The sequence below is a fragment of the Pithys albifrons genome, chromosome Z, assembly GCF_047495875.1.
Source record: "Pithys albifrons albifrons isolate INPA30051 chromosome Z, PitAlb_v1, whole genome shotgun sequence".
NCBI classification, from domain to species: Eukaryota; Metazoa; Chordata; class Aves; order Passeriformes; family Thamnophilidae; genus Pithys; species Pithys albifrons.
Genome location: NC_092497.1, coordinates 42,000,041 through 42,019,937, shown reverse-complemented (window position 1 = coordinate 42,019,937; position 19,897 = coordinate 42,000,041). Strand labels below are relative to the sequence as shown.

The following is a 19,897-nucleotide window of genomic DNA, read 5'->3' as shown; positions in this document are numbered from 1 at the left end:
ATTGACTGGAGGTTAATAAGACTTATCTCTAATTTTCTCACATTTCATGATTATTATAGTTATAATATAACTTTATAGTAAGTTTCAAATATTTGTTTAAATATTACGTATCTTTACCAAGGGAACAAAAATGTGATAGCAGTAAGAATGATTTTAATTATATTGAAGTACCTCCTCTTGACAGTTAGTGTGACAGAAATTTAAAGAGAATGCTTATTACAAATAACACACACGGGACATCTTTTTTGTTGTGGTGGTTTTTGTTTTGGTTTTTTTTTAGATGTTGATGAATGCGCTGTTGGATCAGACTGTGACAAACATGCATCTTGTCTCAACACAAATGGATCCTATGTTTGCACTTGCATCCCTCCTTACACAGGAGATGGTAAAAAATGTACAGGTATGGGAAAGAAAAATGTCGGGCTAGCCTTTCCAAGGTTCTGTGTAGGCCAGTATCTTGCCTCCCACCGAGGAAGACAGTTGCCAGTAACAGATATATACAACAGGCACGCTCTCCTCTCCAGGTCACTTTGGCCTGGATGAGGCTGTGATGAAATGTCTCCTTTTGTTTCTTGATAACTCATCTCTCCATACAGACACAGATATCACTGGGATTCTGCTGCAAGACTTACACTCTTGCAAAGTCCTCATGCACATGGAGCACACGACCTGGGAAGGCTACCATGTGCCACTTCTCAGAGCAGGCCTTTTCAATGAAGAAATATTTTAATATAGGCATCTGAGTAGGGCTAGAGCTGCTTGTGAAAAGATTAAACAAAGTGTCTTTGGGTGAAGATAACAAGACAGTGGCATAAGTTGGGATAAAAGGTTGCTGAGCTGATTTCATGTTCATGGATGGACATGGGCTGGGATGGGCCTTTCCTCACAGAGGGAAAAATTACTGTAAGATGTGTTTCCTTCTGACAATGAATGCAAACTGAGTTACAGAGGGCTCTTCCATGTCAAGATCAGCTTACTTGGAAGAGTCGTCAGTGTCTGTCACCTACGTATAGAACAGAGAACAGTGGGTAAGGCTGTAAACTACTTATAAGTGTTTTCCATTTGCTTTGCATTCCTACTTCCTGGAAATTCCCAAGAATATCTCCTGCAACTTGTTTATAAAACCTGACAATCACATTATTCACAGTTTCTCTCTTCCTCCTCAGAACCAGTAAAGTGCCATAATCCAGGAAATCCAGAGCATGGCCTTTTATATGGGGACACTCATAATGTTGGCAGTGAAGTAATGTTCTCCTGTGAAGAAGGATTTCAGCTTACAGGAGTGACAAACCTTACATGCTTGGAGTCCGGAGAGTGGAGCCATCCAATCCCGTATTGTGAAGGTGTGGTTCCTGGGGAGAATGCATATTGTAATGTGACTTGTTAGTAAGATGGAAGAGGGAAAGTAGTCATGTAAGCCTTTAGAGATCATGATAGCTTGTGAAACCCTGTCCTAGCAGATCTGGATCTCAGTGTTGAAGTCTCTATTGTCTTGAGAGATGTAAGCACAGTTGTCATATTCATAGTGGTACTCTTATGAAGATTCTCCAATGTGACAAAGTTACAGATTCATTTTAATACAAGCATTAGAAGTGTGCTTCTTCTCCACCCAAGCCTCACATTGTCAAGAAACTTTCAGGAAACCCATGACTTAAAGGTCATTAACTATGTTTTGGTGGATAAGAAGCATCCAGCAAGGACAGGCTGGTGCATTTACATTTCATGGTATAATTGCAGATACTGTTTCAATAGAAAACCAGAACAAATGAGGTGAAGCAATAGGGTAAAATGAAGAGGTGACAAAGACTGCGTCAAAAAGGACAAAACACATTACTTTGTGCATAGAGAGTGGTGGATATGTTGTCCTCTTGATTGCCAAGCATATGATTTGTAAAGCAGTTATAACTACCTACTTCCAGTTAGTTCAATCTCTCAGTAAGGTGAAGTCAGATAAAGAGTCCTAAATGTTGTGTATAGCTTAGTCAAGAACTCTGTGTTACCTAGGGCTTTACACCTCGTCAAACTTACCTAGAGAAAACAAAGCAAATCCTGATTATCTGGTCTTTTTTATTTGTATTGTATCAACTTCTCTTGTGTTCCCATCTTTTTATAGCTGTATCCTGTGGTGCGCCAGTTGTTCCAGAGAATGGTGCCATTTTTGGCTCAAATTTTACATACCACAATAAAGTGGTGTACAGGTAGGAATTCAGTTTGTTTGATGTGCTATATTAATAACTGATTGAGAATGTGGCAACAAACAAGAGTATGGCTGAATTGAGTAATCAAAATGAAAGAGAGGAGCAAGATGGGATTAAAGTAATAGAAAACATTTGGTTATAGCTGTGGCTGTTCATTAGCAGAGCTAAGTGTTTACTCTAGTACAACTTCTCTGTGCCTGGAAAGAATGGTTTATGCAGGTGTGGATGATGGCTAATTTTGTTGTGCATAAAAGGCTCTGTGTTTGATAGCACTTATTTTCTCCTAACTCAGATGCAACAATGGATACAACTTAGTGGGTGAAAAGGAAATTCTATGCCTTGCTAGTGGCATTTGGAATCATCCTCCACCCTCCTGTGAAATGGTGACATGCCCTAGTCCACAGGATATCAGGAATGGAAAATACACACTCAGTGGCACAGCCTACCTTTCCTCTGTATCATACAGCTGTGACAATGGATACAGGTAAATGCAGCAACATTTCTGTGCCATATGCAGGTGGTATGCTTGAGAGAAGCTGTAACTTAGGTTTGAAAGAGACAAAGCTGGAGTCATTGCTCAGAAAGAGAAAATAGTAACACAGAATTGAAAAAGACTTCTTTATATCTTGAAGGTACCTTCTGTATTTTATCCTGAATTGATGCAGTTCAGAAAAGTCATTGGGGGTTTGCTGTATACATATGCTGTAATGTTTGCATTTTGTCATCAAGCTCAGAAAAATATTTGGAATATTCAGAAAAATAGTTGTCATTATTCTTGAAAGTTCTTATTTGTCTTTAAAGATCATCATACCCCTACAGCTCCACTGCATACCCAATATTGTTTTTGCTATTCTTTTACAATGCCTTTTGTGAAGTTACAAATTTAGTCCTTGAACTCTTTGTAGTAGTTATTTATTCTAGGCTTTTATTCTCTTCTGTATTTGTAAGCCATTATATTGGAAACATGTTTTTAATATGTTGCAATTAAAAACTAACACAGTAATGCTATATCCAAGGATGTAGCTCTTAGTGCAGGTCTCTGCCTCCCCTGATATCTGCTTGTTCCTCTAGCAGATATACTCTGGCATAAGTGGTCTCAAATAGACCTGTTTAGGTCTGATTTTTTCTGCATTTTCCTGCTGCAAGCATTTTCTTGTCCTGATGCAGCCAGATAGGTGAGGTGTGTTCTTTCAGTAAATGTTTTAATCATGTTAATACAGATATCTCAGCTGCAGTTGAGTGTAGTGTTAAGTCATAGATTCACATTGTGGGCTTATCTGTATCCCTGTAAACCAGGAATTGTTTTTACCAATACCAATGAGTTTTTTTGACTGTGGACTTTGGACACATAGGAAGCAAATGCCATACTAGTTTTGACTCTTTATCTGTCTAGCGTAGCTTGATGGGAGAGTCTTCTCTAACGTGTTCACCGTTTCAGAGGAAGCCCTCACAGTGTCCATCTTACACAGTATTTCTGGACCTAGTCTCTTCTTTCAAGCACCTCTTAGGTGCTTTTGATCTTAAACATATTGCCACAGGTAGGCAGAGTGCACTTTCCTGACAAAGGCCTGTGCCAAAGCTCTATGGGTCACAGAGGTCAGTGTTGCACTTTTCCATTAACTGTTCAGCCTGGAAGAGTCTGGGGGAGAACTCATTGTGATACAACTTCCTCATGAGGGGAGAGGAGGGGCAGACCCTGATCTCCTCTCAGTGGTGACCAGTCACAAAACCCAAGGGAATGGCTCAAAGTTGTGTCAAGGGAGATTTAGGTTGGATTTTAGAGGGTGCCCAACCACCTTCATACAGAGGGTGGTTGGGCACTGGAACAGGCTCCCCAGAGAAGTGGTCGCAGCACCAAGCCTGACAGAGTTCAAGAAGTGTTCAAATGATACTTCGGATGCATGGAGTGACTATTGGGGATGGTCCTGTGCAGGGTTGAGTTGGATTGGATGATCCTTGTGGTTCCCTTCCAACTCAGCATTTTCTGTCATTCTCTGAATTCAGAGAACTAAACATAGGGGTCTAATACCATTTGAGACCAAGCTGTAGGGAATCAGATGTTTCTGTGAAGGGCTCCCAGGTCTGATGTGGGACCTATGAGGAACCCATAGACAGCTGATAGAGCAGCTGGAGGCCAGGGTTTTCACTCAGGGCATCTCAGGGTGGCATTGCACACCTCTGTTCAGACAACCAAGTCACACCCCTTGAACCAATGCTATTTCCTCATCTAAGGAGACCAAAACAATACCATCAGCTTAAAATGTATGTAGCCATTTACTCAAGCAAAGTCCTTTACTGCCTGAAGGAACTGAATGCCTTTTTTTTTTTAACAAACCTGAACTGGGGAATTTCCTTCAGTCTTCTGGGTGAAGATAGTTAAGTCCTGCAGTGAATCAGGTCTCAGACAGAGGCTAGTTGCAAGTCTCAAGCCTGGCATGGTGTTGATTCCTTTCTGGAATGAAATGGCATCCTTAAAATGGTCTTTGTGTCTCAGCCTTCAGGGACCTTCTGTACTGGTCTGTGCATCTTCAGGAAACTGGAACAGCACACCACCAGCTTGCAACATCGTGTCTTGTGGATCCCCTCCTGCCATCAAAGATGCAGTTGTCAATGGAGATAACTTTACTTTCGGGAACACGGTCTCTTACAGGTGTAAGGAAGGGTAGGTACATGAGCACTTCTGGACTAACAATCAGGACGAGTAAAATGGGTTCACAAATCCTTTATAACTGCACATATTCATTTTTACTACTTCTGTTTAGAAGTTAAATGTGATAGAGATTTTTTTGCAAGTTAGTATGGGACACAAACATTTTTAAAAGTCATTTTGGAACAGCTGAATACACTCTGGAAGAGGAGAATGGAAAGGAGTCATAGGGAATGATAGATTAATTCATTAGGAAGCACTTTTCCTTGAGTTACTTCAGAACTAGTACTTCTGTGGTAAACCCAAGGCCCTGATCACAACAAGTCCTTTATGTCTCATCAGGCTATACAAATGCTTTTTGGTGCAGTTTAGCAATTGTCTGTTATGATCTTCTAAATTCTGCTTACATAAAATTAGGACTCCTTGTTTATTGAGGTGCATTGTTTTTCATATATTTTTATCTGCTTAGTGTAGTGACCTTTTCAGACCATATTTCATGAAAGATGAGGCTCAATTTTTATGATATTGAGAATGAATGTAATGCTGGACTCTGATCCTGCAACACCCTTTGCAAATGGTTATCTTTACAGCCTGTAAGCAGTTCTACTGAATTTCTTGAAACAGTTCTGTCCAAAAGGCAGGTGAGGTATGCAGAACTTTTGCCAGGTGATGCCCAAAGTGACTGGAGAATTTTCTACTGCTTGGTGTAAAAAGTTAAATTGAAAGTCAAGCATTTTTCTTATAAACTGGCTTTTCAGTATTATTTGTAACATATAACCTGAGATTAGTTCAGTTGATTAGAGCATACTTGCAGGTTCACTTAAGACTTGGACTTGATGATCCTTGTGGGTCCCTTCCAGCTCAGAATACTCTGTGATAATTGAACTAAGGCATCCTTACTCTGGTTTCTAGACTCTATTATGAGTTTAAAAGCTGCTTCTCTTTCATTTGCAAGGATTTTAAATGGGATAGGATAGCAGCATTTAAAGACTGCCAGAGCTGTCTGTCTGTGACTGTGGATCATATTAAACATGGGCACATAATAAGATCTTTTTCTGGAGTCCAGTCATGAGGCATAGAAAACAAATCCTGCAAACAAGACAAAACACTTTTACAGATGTTGCCATCAAAATATGAACAACCAGTTTCCAACCTTCAGTTGGAAAGTCACTGGGAGCATTTTATCAGTTACTGTTTCTTTGCTTTCTATGAGACAACACCACAGAGATCTCAAAACTATAAAAGATAGCTGTCAAAAATACTGTGACTGCACTGTTGCCTATTGCACGTTTAAGCAGCAGGCTTTTAAGTGGGCTGATGAGGAGCGTGAAGTAAGGCTTGTCACTCCATCCCAGAGACAGATTAGAGAACTACAGCTACACTAACAGTATTCATGTAATAGAATTTCGTTGTAAAGGATGAGGTTTTTTCCACTCAGCATTATTATTTCAGTTGGATTTTATTATAATTATTACAGTGAGTTTTTAAGAATAAGTTACAAAGTTATAATGCAATTTCCGTGTGTATTATTGGCAAGAGTATGTCTGAGTAACTCACTGAAGGATTTCTCTTTGCTTGCAAGTATGATAATAGATAGGGCTGGTACAGGAACCTGAAAGCCTTTATGGGCTTTTTATCTCTTTCTTCTCCATTCAGTTTTGCTAAACAGAAGTAACTTTTGGGTAGGATCATTTCTTTGGGGATTGTGTGGACTGTTACAGCACAATAGTATGTTTGTTATGGTAGTTCCAAACAAAATGGAAGTTCAGAAATAGAAATTGTATGGACAGATGAGAGAGAAGGAATATATACAAGGTGTACTAGGATATCAATCATTGTGATACCTCACTCATGGACATGGGGGTTTTAAGATTTTCCTTTTGAAGTTGTTCATAGCTTTTGTAAAGGATCCTGTTCTTCCAGGTTGCTAGCAAACAAGCTCATACTGCAGGGTCTTCAGGAAATCTTTTGACAGTGCTTGTCTTTTTTACTTCCTGTTCACAGTTACACATTAGTTGGCCCTGCAACCATAGAGTGCTTAGCCAGCGGCAAGTGGAGTGTGAGCCATCAGCAGTGCCTGGCAGTATCCTGTGATGAACCACCCCATGTGGAAAATGCATCACCAGAGAGTGGCCACCGCCTCTTTGGCGATATAGCTTATTACTTCTGCTTGGATGGCTACAGCCTGGCTGATAACTCTCAGCTGCTTTGCAATGCAGAAGGGAAGTGGGTGCCTCCAGAGGGCAGGGGCATGCCCCACTGCATAGCTGATTTCTGTGAAAAACCATCCACCGTCTCATACAGCATTCTGGAGTCCATTAGCAAAGCCAAGTTTGCAGCTGGCTCTGTTGTGAGCTTTAAGTGCATGGAAGGCTTTATTCTGAATACATCGGCCAAGATCGAATGCCTTCGAGGGGGCCAGTGGAATCCTTCTCCTTTGAGCATCCAGTGCATCCCCGTTCGCTGTGGAGAGCCTCCCCACATTAGCAATGGCTATGCCAGTGGGTCCAACTACAGCTTCGGAGCAGTGGTGGCTTACAGCTGCAACAAGGGGTTTTACATCAAGGGAGAGAAGAAGAGGACCTGTGAGGCCACTGGCAACTGGAGTGGCAGTTTGCCCACATGCCACCCGGTGTCCTGTGGAGAACCACCACAGATTGAGAATGGCTTTATTAAGGTAAAGAATGAGTTTTCCCATCTGCCTAGTACCGTGGCAAACTGAATATACTTTCACAACTGCTGCTGTTGGGATTTACTTTTTTCTACTTTGCTCTCATGTTAAAGTTGGGAAAGCACAGGATTGGATGGAATAAGAAAAAGGAAAGGTGGGTAGATTTGCAGCAGAATCAAGTCCGAAAAGCATGAACACTTCCATGGGATTTCCTATCATAAAATGGGGTTTCAGTTAGGAGACTCATGATGCCACATGACATTCAGCTGATTTCTTTAATGGCTTGTTCTTCATTTGTTTGGTTCATGGGTAGCTTTCCAGTGTCATCTAGAGATACTTGAAGTGCTGTTGCCAGCTCAGAAGCCTTGCTGTTTTCACTGCTGTGAAAAAAAGTGATTTGCAGTACATAAATCACCTTGGCATAATTTCTCTTTTGATGCAAGCACACTTCTTTACAGAAGTCAGAACTTCCCTTTCCTTATCAAAGTACGTTGCAACCTTGCCCAAAGTTAAAAATCTCCTTGTGGCAGACCAAACCAGTAACAACTGCTTAACCTGTGTTTTACTTTGATGTATAAGGATAATCTTGTGATATGGAAGATCAAAGACTATTATAAAAATTGAACTTTGAATTTTGAAGCACTTTTCTTCTGAACATCCTTTGTCTTTCTTTAAATCTAACTAAAAGGGAATCTGCATTTGCTAAAAGTAGAATGGGGGGCAGTTGGCATCTCAGTTCCTACATGGGTTTCCAGCAGTAATAGCTACATCTTCTGTTCAGACTCCCACATAGATACATCCTCTAATGTATATAATTCCTTACATAGGATCACTCTTTCATATATTCTTTACAATTAGAGACATGTTTTGAATACCTCAGTCAGAGCTCAACTTTCAGCTTTGAGGTGCTCTTCACCTGCCTGCTCAAGGCCCTGCATCTGCGTGTATGGCATTTATAAACATGTTGTAGTAGCAGTAGATGTGAGGGCTCCAACCTTAAGTACAGCTGTAAGCTAAAGAACCATGACAATGGTAGGCCATTTCATGGCAGCTTCTCCTGACCCATTTCTTTTCTGTCTTCCTGTCCATACATTTTTAGGCCTCATGGATCAGGAAGGGAGAAAGCAGTAGAATTATTTTCTAGCTTCTACGTTCTAAGCCTTGAATTTTCCCTCTTCTTTTGGTAGTGCTCTCAGATTTCCTGACAGCAGTGCATCATCTGAGGTGAGATATTCTGTGTCAGTTATTTGCCTTCATTCCTTTTCAGACAGCCTTTACTGCTATCAGGCATTCAGCTAGAAGCTAGATGAGGAGAACACAAGAAATTACATCAGTCTCCTGTTGCCCCAGTCATACATCTTCATTTCACACATGTCCCTGTCTTGTCTGTTTTGCAGGAAACAACTGGGCACTTCTTTGAGAATCAGGCAAATTATCAGTGTGAGTCTGGTTACCAGATGGTCGGGAGCTCAGTGTTTATCTGCCAAGCAAATCGTCAATGGTATAGTGAATCACCTCCTTTCTGTGCTCCCCTCAGCTGTGGAAAACCACCACCCATCCAGCATGGCTACTCCAAGGGAGAAACTTTTGATACGGGCTCCAAAGTTGCGTTTTATTGTGATGAGGGCTATGAGCTGATTGGGGATGTTTCCTGGACATGTCAGAAGTCTGGGAAATGGAGCAAAAAGCAAAGCCCCAAGTGCGTGCCAACAAAATGTCCGGAACCACCCTTGGCAGAAAATCAGCTGGTCTTGAAGGAAGTGACTCATCAAGTTGGTGTTGTACTGTTCTCCTGCAAGGAAGGTTATGTTTTGCATGGCTCCTCTGTACTGAAATGCTTGCCCTCCCAGCAGTGGAATGATTCCTTTCCCTTCTGCAAGATTGTGCAGTGTTCTGCACCTCCCTATATCCCCTTTGGTGACCCCTTGACTTCATCCCTTCATTTTGGTAGCACTGTGAAATACATCTGTGTGGATGGGTTTTTACTGAAGGGTGAGTCCACCATCAGATGCCAGGCTGATGGTTCATGGAGCTTGCCTTTGCCAGAATGTATTCCTGTGGAGTGTCCCCAACCAGAAGAAATTCAGAACGGCATAGTTGATGTGCAGGGCCTCACCTTCCTTAGCACAGCCCTCTACACATGTAAGCCAGGTTTTGAACTACTAGGGAACACCACTATCCTCTGTGGAGAAGATGGACAGTGGCTTGGAGGAAGGCCAGTTTGCAAACCTATTCAATGCTCAAGGCCTAAGGTGATCCTCAATGGCAAATACTCATTCACAAGCTTCCATTATGGGCAGACAGTTAGGTATTTCTGTGACAGAGGTTTCCAGCTCCAAGGGGAGGAAACGCTGAGATGCCTAGAAACAGGTGAATGGAGTACAGAGGTTCCTTCTTGCAAAGCCATAAATTGCCAACCCCCTCAGCCCATTGAGAATGGTTTTGTAGAGGGTGCAGATTATAGCTATGGGGCTATGGTCATTTACAGCTGTGTGCCAGGCTTCCAGCTGTCTGGCCTTGCCATGCAGACCTGTGAAGAATTGGGCTGGTCTAGCTCCACACCAACCTGCCTTCCAATAGACTGTGGCCTGCCTCCTCACATTGACTTTGGGGAGTACGTGCAGTTGAAACATGGAGAAAGATGTTCTGACCAGGAAGGTGTTACAGAGAGTCCCTCTCTTTCTCATACACTGCTGGCTGGAAATTTGAAAGACTCCGATAGCTCCTTGAAGGATGACAATGCAATGCAGCTCACCACATTCTTGTTTGGAACAATCATTTTATACACATGTTACTCTGGCTATGAGTTGCTGGGAAACCCTGTTCTAGCTTGCCAAGAGGATGGGGCTTGGAACGGTACTGCCCCAACCTGTGTTTCCATAGAGTGCACCTTGTTGTCACCTCCAGAGAACGGTTTTCTACATGTCACTGAGAAAACACTCGGTAGTGCAGTGCAATATACCTGTAGGCCGGGATTCACACTTATTGGCTCTGATACACGACTGTGTTTGCCAAGTCGGCAGTGGAGTAACACCGCTCCATACTGCAAAGCAATAGCATGCAATGCACCTGCCCAGCTTATGAACGGAAAGATAAGAGGGGAAAACTACACATACAGTAGTGTTGTGTACTATGAGTGTGATCTTGGTTACCTGTTAAATGGCCCCACAGAGAGGAAATGCCAAGAGAACCAGAAATGGGATGGCACTGAACCAATCTGCATTCCTGTTTCCTGCAGCCCACCACCAGTTTTGGAGAATGGTCAGGTGGCTGGAGAGGAGTACACATTCCAGAAACACACAGACTATAGCTGCAATGAAGGGTTCCTGTTAGATGGGGACAGGAGTAGAGTTTGCCTTGCAAATGGAAGCTGGAGTGGAATCGCTCCAGTTTGCAAAGCAGTAACCTGTCCTGCACCACTGCCTCTTCCCAATGGGAGAACTACTGGATCAGATTTTAGCTTTAAGAAAGAAGTGCACTTTCACTGCAATGAAGGATATAGCCTGCAAGGAGTGTCTACACTTACCTGTCAGAGTGATGGTACATGGAATTCAGAAGCTCCACACTGTGAGCCAGTTACTTGTGGACCCCCTGAAGACATTTCCCATGGCTTTCTGAATGGCTCAGGTTTTACCTATGGAGAATTTGTCCAGTACATGTGCTTTCCCAATTATGAGCTGCATGGCAATCCTTTAAGGCAGTGCCTGTCCAATGGCTCCTGGAGTGGAAGCCTTCCATCTTGCCTACCCTGTCTGTGTCCTACACCACAGATTCAGAATGGGGTTGTTCTTGGTACAGATTTCAGCTGTGGGATAAGTGCCCAGTTTCAATGCCTGGAGGGCTTCAAACTGCTGGGCCCTTCTGAAGTCACCTGTGAGGCACCTGGCAAGTGGAGTTCCGGGTTTCCTCGCTGTGGGCAGATTTCCTGTGGCTCTCCACCCATCATCCCTAACACATTTATCAATGGGAGCAGCTCTGAAGATGAGAACACCATTATCTATACCTGCTTGACAGGTTTTGTCATGAAGGGGAGTCCAGAACTGACTTGTGTGGCGACTGGTGTGTGGAAGAAGCCATACCCAAGCTGTGAGCTGTTAAGTTGTGGCCCACCGCCGTCTGTCCCAAATGCAGAGGTTCTTGGGAACACTTACACCTATGGGAGTAAGGTCCAGTACAGGTAAGGATGATGCTGCTATTCTGTTTCCATAAAAAGTCCCTGAGGGAATGAAGATGGGAGGTTTATGTACCCTCAGTTAGTACAAGTTTTCAAATGCTCAGATGGACAAAGCCCACATTCCCATGAACTTAATAAAATATTATTTGTACCACATGTGAAATCTCAAGAAGGTATTTCAACCTGTTGGGCTGCACTCCTCCACTGAGTTTAATTTCCCATTTCTCCTTCTCTGAAACTGTTTCAACATAAAAGTTTTGTTAGCAGGTGACAACAACAGTCAGCAGGATGTGCTATTTTTCTCCCCTTATGGTACTGCCTTCATGCTTTCCTTCTGCTTTGAGTACCTGTTGCGATATGTAAAGGCTGATCTACCTCTTGTCCCATTTTCTGTACTGCAACGCTGTGCTGTCAGCAAGTTTCTCTGTTGTCAGATACAAGAGTGAGGGGTTTTTTTGTTCATTTCCTGAAATCTGCACACTGCAGAGCTCTTTTCTCCAAGGTGAGGAATGCCTTGTCAGAAGGGAAGATGGTTTTCTGACAGAAAAAGCAAATAATTATATGGGACAGAACTGAGAGATGGCAAGTGGATGAATTTAACAGTATCAGTTATTTCTGTGCAACTTTGACAAGGTGAAGACATTACTTGTTCTGCCATTCTACAAGTGAACCCACTTGAGCAAGCCAGTTGACTTGCTCTTGGTAAAGCACCATGTGGAACAGAACACATCAGCCTTAAATGTCTAAGCAAATGGTCAGTGGTCAGCCTAAGGCTTGATGTGTTCTTGGAAGAAAGTGAGATCATCTTTAGAATTGCTTACTCACAGTTTACCTGACCAAAGGCCCTCCTTGCAAAGGGAAGGGCAGTGTAGGAAATGCACTAAAGCATTCAGTACCTTCCAAACACTAAAGCCACAAACTCACTGTCCCTTGTGGTGCTGCAGCAGCATGAAGCAACTGGAGATGAATTCTGAAGTCTCCAGCTCTTGCAACAGAATTAACTCAGTCCAGAGAGGCTTCTTACAGGCATGAAATAAAAGAGAAATCTCAAGGTACACTTATTAACAACTAATACTGAAAAATTACTGTCTTGACTTTGTAATTTATGGGTTGGCTTGTTCCTAGCTCTGTCTCTGTGGTCAGGTCTTCATGCTGTGTTGCAGATGCCTGGAAGGCTACACAATGGTGACAGATGTGGATGTGTGCATTTGCCAGGAAGACGGAGAGTGGTCTTCTCAAAGTATTTCCTGTCGCCCCAGAAAGTGTCCCCTTCCAGGAAATATCACAAATGTAATCGTACTTGGGAACAACTTCACTGTGAACACAAGCATTGCTTTGTCTTGTGTGGAAGGCTATACTCTGGTGGGAGCAAGCACATCTACGTGCAAGGTATAGTTTTATTAGCAATTGTTTATTTTGATGGCTTTGTTGAATTAGGAGTCCTCATATCCTCATTACCTTTTGGCCCATAAGTGAACACAACAAAAAGATTCAAAGCATATCCTGCAAAATATAATATGCCTACTTGTTGCCCAGTAAGAACAATTATTCGTTTTCTATGTACAGGTTCTCAGAACCAGAAATTATTGATTTTTTTTTCACTGAAAGCCAATGCTGTCCATTAGAAAAGCATTTGTTTTATCACATTTTGGGCACTAAATCATGTCTGAGATTTAAAAAAATTATATCCAAGCTTTCTAATGTATTTTGAGGAATGTGTACAGAGTTCTTTTTCTACACAATAATAGGCAACACACATTTTAATCCAATGTACACCTGTAGAAACTGGAATCCTTGGTATATTAAAGAACATCCTCATCAGTACTACTATTAATCTCTTGTTATATTAGTTATGGAAAACCTTGTCTTAAACTTCTAAATAGAATTTTAAAGTCAGTAAGTACACTCACATGAGAAAAGCTGAGCATGCGTGTTTTTTGTAGGAAAAACACTTCAAAAGGAAAGGTTTTCCCCTTGTTTTGCTTCTTCAAAGATCTGTGGAAGTAGGAGTAGGTGTCTTTGACTTGTATTTCATCAGGTGTCTGATTTGCCTTGGCAAGTCAGGGAAGGCAGCTGAAGCACTTCATCATGATATTAGACACTCAGCCAGGGGAGAAATACAGAACACGAAATCAGGCTGATGTAGTTTTCATTCTCCTGATATGTTCTCTGAGCTATTAGATGACCTTGTACAAGTGAACTTGCTTTTCCAACTTCTTTTTCCCATTTTACATTTTGTTCTTGTCATGTAAGTCAAGATAAGCATTCCTGCCAAAGCTAAGTTCCCGTCTATGCTGACATCTTAGAAGTGTTACTTAAATTACTGAGTTACTTAAAAACTGATTATTGCACAGATAATACTATATTAACCACATCTCTACACCCTCAGCAGATGACTGTTTCTACTGTGATTTTTCTTTTTCATTTAGATATGAATTAAGCATATAAAGTGGTGCCTTTACAATTCTAATTACATTTGTTTTTCAGGAGAATGGTGTTTGGGTGCCACCATTTTCTGATGGCATCTGCATTCCTGTGTCCTGTGGAACCCCAGAGTCTCCAGAACATGGATTTGTGGTTGGCACTAAATACAATTACAAAGATGTGTCTCATTATAAATGTGATTCTGGCTATGAATTACAAGTAAGTAAGACCAAATCTCCAGCACTCTAAACCTATAGTTGTCATTTTCAGTTCCTGTGTGATGGCTGTGGACTGTCTGGTCTGTATTGACGTATTCCCTTAACTGCCACAGAAGCTGGATATCTGCTGGTTTTGTTACTGCCTGTGGAGTGCTCCTGGTATGTTTGGGATCATTCTTGAATGACTTAAGGGTATAATTGAACCAAATACAAGAATCCTGTTCAGAGATATGTATTCCACAGATACCTTTCAGTGTTGGATTTTTTTACTGAAGCCCTCTGCATATACAGACCATAAGTCATGGAAGAGTTAATTCCTCATGTATTGCTCCCTTGACCTGGTTATCTGGCCAGAAGTAGATTGCATTCTTCCTTCCATTTCATCATGTTACAAGCATTATGTTTGCTGCATTGTGCCTTTCAAACTCAAAGCTCCTGATAAACTACACTGCCCTCAGTGCTATGGAATTGCTAGATGGTATTAAAGTGATGTATCTCAAAGAGATTCCAGTCTGGTCAGTGGCAGCTGTATTCCCTGATGGAGAAGGAATCAAAGTTCTTTCCTGTCCATTGTTTTTATTATGGCTTTTATCCCCAATGAGCTCTGGAGCAGAACTGCTTTCCTGGTATCAATATTCAGGCTAGCAAATTCAGAGCTGCCCCAGGTGTGTTTTCAAAAGCTGCAGTGAATTTAGAAATGACAGTATGTTGCTGAGGCACAGCATGACCTCCACCATCCCCAGGTGATGGCAGAGTCATGAGATGGTGAAGTGTCCTTAGGACAGAAGCTGGCTCTTAATGCTGGTTTTGTGAGTAGCAAGTAGAATGCAGGATTGTGCTTCCTTTATACTGTCATAATACCAGTAATTAATTGAGAACTTCATGCATATGAATTCACCCAGTTGGAAAGGAATTCACTCAGTCACTCAGTATAAAAATGAGAATTTGGAGAATTCTTAAGTAGTAATAAATTTAATTTTCATTATGTTGCCAAATATGCAATATCAGTGGAGATGGAGGTGGTGTTATTTAGACAGAAAGGAAGAATTGCTGTTTCAAGTAAGTTTTGGAGGTAATATGTCAGTGATGGCATACAGTAGTAAGTTCTTCCAAGCTTTATATTCTGCTTTTGCCACCTCGTGTCAATCTGTCTCCCTGCTGTTGAAGAGAAGTCCTGATTTTTCCCTTTGGGAAGCAAAATCCGTTGGGTGCAATGTCGTGCAACACTCATGTAAAACAGCTGCCCTTATCTATGGGTTTGCTTTGTTATGAAAGTATATTACATCAAGGGAAAAATTAGATATTGTTCTACACGTCTTGGAATAGAATAAGAAATAAATCCTGGGCTATTAGACTGTCTATACTATAAAGCCTGTATGTAAGAAAGAAACAATGTATTTTACAGTCAGATTTAAAAAATAAGTGGGATGTGGCCAAAAATCAGCACATCACATTTATAAAACACAAGCTTGTACTGTTGTTGAAAAAATCCCAGTTAGATTTCCTGTGAGTCCTGAAAGGAGAAAATTTGACACATCCCTGGGAACAAGAATGATAAAACTGACGAAAAAAATATGGTAGCCAGGAAGAAGGAGAAGAAAATTGGCTAACTGGCCCCACAAACATTTGGTTTAGAATCCCTTTTTAGGAACTAAACCCAAGTTCTACCCAAGTAGACTTGGACTGTAGCATTTAACTTTCTCTTTACATGAGTTACTCTTTGAGAGAAACCTCTTCACCTTGCTGGATACTAAAGTTGATGGGAGAAAAGAGTTAAATAAGTAAAGGTTTTCTTTGAGCATTTTCTTTTCTGTCCCAGGGTGATGCAGAACGGACTTGCCAAGAAGACAAGCTTTGGAGTGGCACAGTACCAGTGTGCAGAAGTACGTTCCACCTGAGTCTATCCCTTAATGTTGGGTCAAGGGTGATGTTACACAACTGAAAACACTAACGCTTGTATTGCTTTATAACTCATACTGTCTGCATTTACCTAAAAAATTTTGGTAAGTACCACTGGTAACAGCCTGGAAGAGTTGCAGAGTTGCTGATGTGTACAGGTAGTAGTGTGAAGGAAACCACTGCACCATTTTGCCTTGCTCCTGCTGTCTGCTCTGCAGTCAGATTCCAGGTTCAAATAGTTTTATCACTTGAGGTCCTGATTTCTGGAGTCACTGAGAACCTCTGAACACATTAGTTGCCATCAGTCACAGGTACTTAGCATGCTCAAATGAAACTCTGTAGATATTCAGTTCTCAGTGGTAGTTCACTTCTGTGAGATGTCACTGGCTGCAGTGCTGAAATAGGAGTTTCTACATAAATGCTTATGTGGAGTTTAGCTGTGGCTGAAAGTGGTGACAGTTTCCTGAGGCTTACTGCCAGCACAGCCACAACAGACTTTTTCTTTTAGCAAGAACTGGGAACACGAAGCATGATTCTGTTCTGCTGCTCGGGGATGAATATCAGCAATGACCAGACAACTGCTGTGTTCTTTCCCTGTTTCTCAGAATAAAACCCATGGAGGAGCTGTGAACAGGACAGGCCATACACATTATGTTTGATTGGAAAGTATTGCTTACGTTACAGGAGTATCATGTGGACCCCCAGACATGATAGAAAATGGATCTATTCAGGGAGAGGAGTTCGTGTTTGGCAGTGAAGTTTATTACAGCTGTGACCCTGGCTTTGAGCTACAGGGACCAAGCCGAAGGATTTGCCATGTTGATAAAAAGTGGAGCCCTTCTGCCCCAGTATGCACACGTAAGTAGCAAGCAGAGCAACATGGAATCTAAGAGTGCTTTGGCTGGCTTCCTCTGTCTTTCCCTCCTGTAGGGGGGCTGTAAAAGGAGAAGCCAGAGGAAAAGCCAGCAGAGTTCTCACTGGCAGCTCCCCAGTGATCTGAAGGGAGCTCCTTCTTCACATTAAAATGGCACAAACATAGTCATACTCAGGTCAGTAGAATGGGAGTGAGACCTGCTGTACTTGACTTGCCTTGCAATGTGATCTGCAGAGCCTCGGACATCATATGCAGTAGAAGATGGCTAATTGTGGGAACACAGACAGATTTTTGAGTTATTTCATACAGCTTATAAATAAAGTGCCGATATTTATAGTCTTTACACATAAATCATTTTCTGTCTTTTCATGTTGATGTCAGAGTCCTATTCCTTGCATTCCTCTTTCTTACCTTGATGAATTTACCTGGTCTCCACAGTATGGAACAGGGGTCAGGATCCTTCTTAACTACTGTTATTTTTATAAGCACATATTGAGATCACCTTCTGCTGTAGGGGAGCAAAGGAGTTCAAATGCAGCCACTGGCCTGCTCAGAACAAATATTCTGTATCACTCTGTTGGATTGGACACGACTAATAACTTACAACACCATCAAATATATTTGGGCAGATTCTCAGATGTCTGGAGTGTGAACCCCAGGAGAACAAGCAGGGAAGATATTGTAAAACCTTTTCCACATAGTAGTTCACAGCTTCTTTCTTCCTGTCTTTCCATCAGTTCAGAGTGGGAACAGAGCTGTCAGAGAGTGTATAAGTGATAATCTTCATTGTGTGTATAAACCTCCAAATTTTTCTTGTCTCCTAGAAATTACTTGTGGGCTGCATCCCTCCATAGAAAAAGCAGAGGCCATTTCTACAGGAAGCACATACAGAAGTAATGTAACTTTCATGTGCAACTCCGGATACCATCTTGTTGGGCCCCAGAATATCACATGTCTTGCCAATGGGAGCTGGAGCAAACCCTTACCATTGTGTGAAGGTAACTGTTCAGTTTCATGTCCTGGCACTTTCCGATCTGGGGTAAGCAATAGCTCCTCCCTTACATATGCATACTCTATGATCCAGGGATTGAGTGGCTTTTGAGAAACTGTAGTGTGGGGTTTCTGGATTATCTGTCAGTGGCAAGAAAACATTTTCCATATTCTACCTCACTGACCCCAGTATGAAGTCATATATATGTTCTCTCTTCACCAGCACTAACACATTTTGCTGATCTGAAAAAACATGTGACTGGGGCTTTTCTCCATCACTGGGAGATGCTCCTTCTCTAGCTTGGCTACATTTCCTTCCCAGGTCTACTGATCTCTCCCTCAGTGTTCATAATTTATTGGTCTGTGGCTGCTTTAAACATATTGTTTGACTAATTTAAGAATTGTTGAAAGTCCAGGTCTAATATACAGCTGCATTAATGAGACCTCTTTCTTTGCAGAGACCAGATGCAAAGTTCCAGTTTCCTTGCTGAATGGGAAGGCAATTTATGAAAACAATACTGTTGGCAGTACAGTAACCTATTTCTGTCAGAGAGGATACAGCTTGGAAGGACAGCCTGCAGCAGAATGCACAAGAGATGGAAGATGGAGTAATCCCTTGCCCCTCTGTAAACGTGAGTGTTTGCTTTGTAATGAAAAAGTGGCCTCGATTTGTAAGCATTACAGGCTAGGCTACTCTCCATTTAAACTGATAGTAAATTAAAGCAACTTCCACAGACCTTTGTGAAAAATTTTCTTCTGGACTAGTCATGAACAGCATTTGTCCATCTAGTTTAAGAAATAGGTCTGGCCTACATTGGGAGATTTGTTGGTGTGCATCCCATTTATGCAAAGGAACAAAGGGAGCAGTTTCTATTGCATTTCATATATTTGGTTTTGAAATTCTCAGAAACTATTCTAAAGTGTTCTCTTTCTTCCATTCCCTTTTTCTTCCCTTATCCTTTTCCCTCACACCCTTTCTTTGAACAGCAAACCCTTGTCCTGTGCCTTTCATAATTCCAGAGAATGCCCTTCTGTCTGAGGTGGATTTTTATGTTGGTCAGAATGTATCCATCAGGTGCAGGGAAGGCTACCAGCTGAAAGGGCAGTCTGTGATCACTTGTAATGCTGATGAGACCTGGACTCCAGCAACAGCTAAGTGTGAAAGTAAGTACTTGACATGCGGTTCCAGAGGGGTTGATACTTTCCAGGGAGCTCATGACGACAGCTGTATCACACAGGAGTGTGGCAGCACAGACATGTTCAAAGAGCTCTCCGCTTAGATGCGGGTATTCTGAAGTCAGAGAGCTTCTGCCATTGAGGTATTGAGAGCTGAGTCACTCTGAGAAACTGAGGCACATAAAGGTGCCCTAAGAAGCTCTATCAAAGAACTATGTTTTCTTTCTAACAGACTTATTTCTTTAAAAGGATCCAGGGTGTGTCTGTGTGGATTGATGCCCCAAGAGCATCTGTCCCACTATTTACTAAGCTCTTCTATAAATTTCTTTTCAGTTTACGTTTTGCAGGCCCTGGAGCTGGGATTGGTTGTTGTATACAGTAAATATTCTAAAAACAATTCCTGGGAGATTATGGGTGACAAGACAAAAGTTGTGGGGAAAGGTGCTGCCTTTTATTTGTTTTATTGATACTCACAGAAGGCATGGTATCCTTTTGCAAGCATGTCTGGAACTCCCTTGGCTTCCTAGCAAGCAATATTGTTTAGATTCATGGAATCACAGAATGGTCTGGGTTGAAAGGGACCTTAAAGATCATCTAGTTCCAACTCCCCTGCCATGATCAGGTTG

The 19,897-nt window shown here is 41.8% G+C and overlaps 1 protein-coding gene across 1 annotated transcript in view; it reads left to right on the top strand.

The window, feature by feature from the left end:
* Window positions 1-19,897, top strand: part of SVEP1 (sushi, von Willebrand factor type A, EGF and pentraxin domain containing 1) — a 136,044-nt gene that overhangs the window by 96,182 nt on the left and 19,965 nt on the right. Inside the window, exons 32-45 of the mRNA XM_071580647.1 lie at window positions 281-400; window positions 1,167-1,343; window positions 2,114-2,198; window positions 2,491-2,682; window positions 4,693-4,860; window positions 6,850-7,522; window positions 8,914-11,693; window positions 12,854-13,079; window positions 14,178-14,333; window positions 16,152-16,215; window positions 16,916-17,089; window positions 17,930-18,103; window positions 18,554-18,727; window positions 19,083-19,259. Coding sequence (XP_071436748.1) covers window positions 281-400; window positions 1,167-1,343; window positions 2,114-2,198; window positions 2,491-2,682; window positions 4,693-4,860; window positions 6,850-7,522; window positions 8,914-11,693; window positions 12,854-13,079; window positions 14,178-14,333; window positions 16,152-16,215; window positions 16,916-17,089; window positions 17,930-18,103; window positions 18,554-18,727; window positions 19,083-19,259 — 5,340 coding nt within the window. The remainder of the gene's footprint in view (window positions 1-280; window positions 401-1,166; window positions 1,344-2,113; window positions 2,199-2,490; window positions 2,683-4,692; window positions 4,861-6,849; window positions 7,523-8,913; window positions 11,694-12,853; window positions 13,080-14,177; window positions 14,334-16,151; window positions 16,216-16,915; window positions 17,090-17,929; window positions 18,104-18,553; window positions 18,728-19,082; window positions 19,260-19,897) is intronic.